The sequence below is a fragment of the Erigeron canadensis genome, chromosome 3 (genome assembly GCF_010389155.1).
Source record: "Erigeron canadensis isolate Cc75 chromosome 3, C_canadensis_v1, whole genome shotgun sequence".
Lineage (NCBI taxonomy): Eukaryota > Viridiplantae > Streptophyta > Magnoliopsida > Asterales > Asteraceae > Erigeron > Erigeron canadensis.
The window spans coordinates 30,224,254-30,231,254 of NC_057763.1; the positions used below are offsets into that span (position 1 = coordinate 30,224,254).

The 7,001-nt window shown below is 33.1% G+C and overlaps 1 protein-coding gene across 1 annotated transcript; it reads left to right on the forward strand.

The window, feature by feature from the left end:
• Positions 1-1,209: 1,209 nt before the first annotated feature.
• LOC122591882 (chaperone protein dnaJ 10) lies at positions 1,210-5,062 on the forward strand. Its single transcript, XM_043764109.1, has 9 exons — positions 1,210-1,296; positions 1,605-1,664; positions 1,766-1,848; positions 2,055-2,220; positions 2,719-2,848; positions 3,208-3,366; positions 3,449-3,621; positions 4,371-4,451; positions 4,985-5,062. The coding sequence occupies exons 1-9, from the start codon at positions 1,210-1,212 to the stop codon at positions 5,060-5,062; spliced, it is 1,017 nt and encodes a 338-aa protein (XP_043620044.1).
• The last annotated feature ends 1,939 nt before the right edge of the window (positions 5,063-7,001 follow it).

A 7,001-nucleotide genomic window follows, 5' to 3' on the forward strand; every position in this document is an offset into this window, starting at 1 on the left:
AGTTTTGTTTCTCGTTTGATCATAAACTGGATGCTCGTTTTAGTAGTTCTCTTTTTAATTTTTTATTGCTAATCTGCAAGCTTGATCTCAATAATACATTTCATAGACTTTTATATCGCTACGAGAAAGTTATAATTTAAAGATTTAAGATACGAAATTTAAAGATTTAAGATACAAAATCCTTATATACATTAGGCTTGTTTGTCTCGTTAAATTCGATTATATCCTTCATATCATGACACTTGAACAAGCCGAACACGACAACAACTCGTTATCAAAGATAATGAACTAAGCAAGCCAAGCTTTTAACATTTTGAATTTATTGGAAAAAATAAGACAAATTAAGGGTTTGGTTTTTGACTTTTTAATTGACGAACGACAATACGGAGGAGCATATTTTTATGGAAAAGGCTAAATGAATCTTTTAAGGCTTCACTTAACGTGCATAAAAAGGTTGTACGTTTCCATATCAAAAGTCCACCCCTGATTTTTATGGTAAGTGTACAATTATTTAATGCACCTTAACGAAAGTCCATAGGGCTTTGTTTAGCAAAACCCTTTATTAACGAAAAAGTAGACTACATTTCGACAAAGCCAAACCGACGACTTACTACGTAAAATTATGCCCCATATTTCTATTTTAGCATAGAGATTTTTTTATTTTGTGATATATTAATTCTTAAATTTGATCCATCTATTCTATTTTGATCTCACGTGCTACGACAATTGTAAGCTTCTTGTACCAGTTTCGTATGTATGATCTATGTATATGTGTCAATGCATAATAATATATAAACTTGTATCTATATATGTATACATCCATGCATATAATGACCTGTTTGATTATACTGTATATTCAACACAAAAGCCTCATTGTCACGTCGAAAAATCAAACATATGTGTTGGATTGGAATCGCATTTTGAAAGTGATTATTATGTTTTCGTGTACATAATGACGACATGATGTAACTGCAGGTTATGGATTATCAGTTTAGGACTAGGTTCATGAAACTGATCATGATTATTATTTATGGGTCAATTTGTATATTTAACACATTCAAACAGACACTGATTTGCCTGAAACCCGTATTGTTATATACTATCGAAACTCAATGATGAAAACTGCGGGTTAATCTTCCTCGAGTGTTTGATCAGGGGTTGTGATTTTGTGTTCTTTTGTAGGCTTTGGAGATTTTTGGTTGTTAAAGTATGGTGAAGGAAACTGAGTTTTATGACATCTTGGGAGTCAAGCCTGAAACATCTGCATCTGAAATTAAAAAGGCTTACTACGTCAAAGTATATCATACACTCATTACTTACAACAATACTTCATGGAAAATGATTAAAACATAATAAAAATCGAAAAAACAAAAACACTCTTTTGAGTTCTTGAGAACCAGAACGGATATACCAGGGGAAGGCGAGTCTTTGACTCAAAGCAATTCTTGTAAACCATGTTTAATAAATTTAGAAAGATTTTACATGAATCACTTTGTATTAAGTTCATAGTTTCTATTCTAGGATGTTCACTTATGCATATAGTTTCATTTCATTTATAATTACTCTACTACTATGGGACTATTTATTTATATGTTATACTTTAGGCAAGGATTGTTCACCCTGATAAAAATCCTGGGGACCCGAAAGCAGCCCATAATTTCCAGGTGTGTTGTGTCGTTAAGGTTTAGGTCTCAATTTTATACTAAAAAGAAATTCCATTTTCAAGATTCATGGCATTCATGGCTTGTATTTCTTTAACATGAAGGTGCTTGGAGAGGCTTACCAGGTTCTAAGTGATCCTGAGAAGCGTGAAGCATATGACGAAAGAGGAAAAGAAGGAGTAAAGCAGTAAGTATATTTCATCATTGTTTTGTGCAGAGAAGCTTTTGTTGTCTCATATTTTGAAGGATGTTAATGAGATACTTTTGACCAACAATACTTTCAAAAAGTTGTTATATATATTTTGACAGCAAATTAGGGTCATCATTGTAATAGTTATGCTTGTGCATATCTAGCGGAATTTGAAATTATGCATATTGCAATTTCTTTCATAGGGAGGTAATGGTGGATCCTGCAGCTGTTTTCGGTATGGTATTTGGTAGTGATATGTTTGAGGATTATATAGGGGAGCTGTATATGGCTTCAATACAGACTGTAGAGCTTGAAGAGGAGTCGAAGATTCCAGAAGTTCGCAGAGCCAAAATCCAGGCAAGGATGAAGGTATTCAGCTGTCTTACTCAACGTCTAAAATGTTAAGAGTTACATAAGAGATGGCAAAATGGCTGGTTGGGTAACGGGTCGAGTTGGGCTGACAAGTAAGAAATCTTTTGCCCGAAATCTGTCTGTTTTCTTGTAAGTGCTTAGCGTGTCAATTTTCATTTTATTTTTTCAAAAGGCAATTACTTCATAAACTATGTCCAGATTGAGACTTAAATCACAAGCTTCTTTTTTTTGTTAGTGTGTCGAATATGATGCAAATGTTATATAAATCTAAATTCTGAACAAAATGATTTAGCAGGGTATATGCTTTAAACCTAAACTTTAGTAACATATATCTATTTGAAAATCTGATAACATATATTTTTAACTAAACCCGTTTGACCAGTTAGAGAAAAACATAACCCAAATCAACCCATCGTAAGTATCTGTGTTGAAACTGCAACCTCTATGCTAAGGTATATGTTACTGCGTACCACTTAACTGCATTTTGTCGTACAGGAATTACAAAAAGAGAGGGAAACTAAGCTCATAGCAATTTTGAATGATCGCCTTCGACCATTTGTTGAAGGCCAAACAGAGGAGTTTGTAACCTGGGCGACGTCAGAAGCTAAACGTCTTTCACCAGCAAGTATTTTTTTTTTATTCCATCCCCTTTTTGGTTCCATCCCCTACCAATTAGACGGTGTTTGGTAAATTCTGATGATTAAGTGAAATTAAGAGATGCATAGGTAACTATAGTTTACCCTTTGATAATCATATTTGTTGCAGCTGATAATCATATGTCATTAGACTTATGGCAACTTCTAACCCGTTTGGCCTGTATCCCACTCATAGCTTCTTATTCTATTTGACCCATTAATGCTGATACCCAACCCAATTTAAGACTTTCATAAGTATATGAATCATACTTACCAGTCTTTACTAACTTCTACAAAGTTACATTGTTTCCTGATTATTTTTTTAAAAAAATGCTTGTTTTTTTGATAGCTTTTGGCGAGGCTATGTTACATACCATTGGCTACATCTACACAAGACAGGCTGCAAGAGAACTGGGAAGGGATAGAAGGTATATGAACGCCCCGTTTATAGCAGAATGGGTGAGAGATAAAGGACACCAGGTTAAATCACAAGTTGCAGCTGCTTCAGGTTTGATATTCTGAAACGTGACAAGTAGTTTTATCGATGTAACATGTGATACTAAGATGCTCGTTGTTTTTGGTCTATGTAGGTGCCGTTCATTTAATTAATACGGTTGTGGAATTGAAAAGGTTGAACGAATCAAAAGCCAATGAAGAAGAGATAATCAAAGCTATAGAGAATAGAAAGGATGCAATGCTCAATTCCTTGTGGCAACTAAATGTTGTAGATATTGAAACAACCTTATCCCATGTCTGTCAAGCGGTGAGTACATGAATCTTTTGTTCATTTTAGAGAGGAAGCGGAATGCCTATATGATCCACAAAAGCCAGAGGTGGTAAAATGGGCGGGGCAGGATAGTTTTGTAGCCTAGTTGGTTCCAGAGAATGGGCATCTGGGAGCTATTCCGAGTACTACTCAATAATGTCACTTGGACTCCTATTACTATTGGTCAAGACTCGAGTCCTAATATTTTCTCACATCCGGGAAATCACACCCAAGAGAGTATGACCCTTTTGACTCCCATTTAATATGCAAGTGTGAAGATATTTAGGTTCCGCCGAGTGAATTCCAACCAACAGAACAAGTCCAACATATTTAGATATTCACATCGTCTTCCTTAGAATATACCTTTAAGATCTTAACTAGTGCTTAGAAGTGACAAAAATGGGTGGCTGGGCGGTTTCTGTAACAGTCAAAACGGGTAACTTTCGCTGCTGGGCTATAAGGTGCTTTATAAATCTTTATCTGTCAGCTATGATTACAAAACTTATGTTATTTCAATAACAATCTGATGTTAGATAAAAATGATTTGGGAGCTATCATGCAATTATTAAAATCAGTTTCTGCAACTTCTGACCTTTTTCCATTTAAGCTATTTTCTGTTTTACTTGTTAGACTGATTAGAGATAAAACATACCCCAAATCAATCCATTCATTGGTTTCATGGCATTTATGTGCAAAATAAGTTGCATCATTTAGGTATAATTCTTGGCTTCTTGCTTCTACTTCAGGTTCTAAGAGATTCTAGCGTTTCAAAAGATATACTCAAGCAGCGGGCTAGAGCAATGAAGAAGCTTGGAACCATATTTCAAGTAAGAATCATGTCACTGACTTTTCCATCCTCTTGTATAAATCTTCTATTGATTTTCCTTGAAATAGGTATACTTTTTTATTTAAAAAAGATTGAGTTTACCTACACAACCACAAAATATGACTGGTTCTTGATGATGAAAAAACTGTTTTTCCTTTCAAGTATTTCATGTAAGGCTTAACTACTCAGTAATCCCAATGTTTATTTCATTTCAAGCTAAAAACAGTATAAAGTTACACACATATAATTTCATCCACTTTGTCGTTCACAAGAATAAACAAAAGAATTCTATACCACTTTATAGCCATCATGATTGATCGTCGTTTAGAAATGTGTCTTTAGTATAACATAGTGCTCCATGTCATCTTCTGATAGGGACCTTCAGTTTTGGAAGCATATAATTTCTATATGATCATTTATATATATGTTTAAGTAAACTTTTCAATACAAAAGACATTAAGTCATCTAATATCAGTATTCAAGCACACAATAAAGAAAGTATGTATATAAAACTCTATTTGATCTAATTTTCAGGGAGCAAAGTCGAACTACCACAGAGATAACAGTTTGCGTGTGGCCAATCCGGCTGCGTCATCTTCTTCATCCAAATAGTTTCGAATGTTGACTATGGCACTATGCAATGGACATCAATGAGGCAGTGTAATCATTTGTAGTTGCTTATATGTATTGAAATGACTATGAAACGTCTCTAATGTAAAACGATACATGAAGTATACTACCTAAAATTACTTATGAGAAAATGAATCATCATACAAATATTCTTCTACATTGCTGAAGTCCATGCAAAGGGAAAGTACTAATTTTGCAAATACCGATATATCTATATATATACAGGGGCTGAGTGATGGAGAAGCGTACAAACTTCAAACAGTATAATTTTCAATTTGGGGAAAGTGTAACGCGACCAGTCCACTCTACAGAGAGGTATTGCCCGGACGTACATAGTGGCATCTATGTGAACCGCCTTGATGGCTTTGCCTGACTGTCAGGCCAGCCCAAAGCTCTTCACATTTGGGGCTCTGATTCAAGTTTGTTTATTTTTTAATATTAATTTTTGCGTTTCATCAACTGTGTTTTAGTTCAATTTATATCTGACTGATCATGTAGAAAGAATGTCCATCCTACAAAATAACTTCTTTTGTCACCTTAGAGACAGAAAATCCTCAAATATCATATGTATAATAAAATGTTCCAAAACACTTATGTGCTTACATATAAAAAAACAAAAACAAATCTGGCCTTTTAAAACTCTCAATCCTCTAATGCATTATATCGATATTTCAACGACAAAAGAAAACCAGTAAAAGGGTCAAGAGGGATCTCTGTTCAGACTCACTGGAGAAAGTTGAGCTTAATTGGCTCTGATTTATGCGGGCCTAACGATATTCTAACAAGTAAAACCTATACAGAATGATGCTGGAAAGGCCAAAGCAAACCGAAACGGATTGTACACACCAACACACTTTACTCCAAGAGCTGGCATGGACATATATATATATATATTAGTTATAATTTTTAATACAAAGATGTAAAAGAATCATAAAAGTTTGTAATAATATAAGTTGGATATGAATATATGATAATGTTTTGAACGTCAGACACCATTAAACCTAACTAAATGAAAAACTAATTAATAAGTGAGATTAAAGTTGCATATATAAAGTCTTTAGCTATTTGGCTTATCATTGAGAAATAATCATGCAGATATTATATATGATTATTATTACGAAGCTGTCACTTATATTGCATATATATGTGGTTTGTGGAGGTAACATGCTAGACATGTATGACAATTATCTTTTTGGATCATAATGCACTTCTTTATACAAAATAATTGGTTAAGTTGTAATGATCATATAAACACCATCACATTTGCATGACAAAACAATTTTGAGCATCATGAGTCTACCTATGATGTACATAATATTCGCATTTACATTTTCACAACTAGGTAGTATAAACACAAAAGAGGAAATGATTTTACTTTCATATTAATAATTTCATAAACCATATGTTTTAACACCCCCTTCCCCTCCCAAAAACTACTTTAATCATGAGCAATACCCCAACCGTTTTAATGTTGTCACTCCAAAGTATATATGTTTTTCGGGTTGTTTACAGTTTATATGCAGATTATATTGTTTAACCCCAAAAAACAAAAAACAAAAAATGCAACAAAAAGAACTAAAAAAAAGGATTAAATATATGGGAAACAACGTTTTACAAATAATTATTGCTAAAAAGATATATCAAAGCAAAATCAAAAATATGAAAAAGAAGAGGTTATAAAAAAACTAAAATAGTACAAAAGAAATCTATAAGAAAACAAAATGAAAAAAGAAAAAAAAAATCATATCTAAACCAAAACTAAAACAAAAAGCTATAAAAAAGTTATTTTTAAAACTCAAAAAGTTTTATATAAGAACAAAGAAAAGGAAAGTGACCAAAGTTTATATATACATTTCATCAAATATAAAATTTCAAAGTATATAAACTTCAAAGTATATCAATTTAAGCAATATGTAGATTC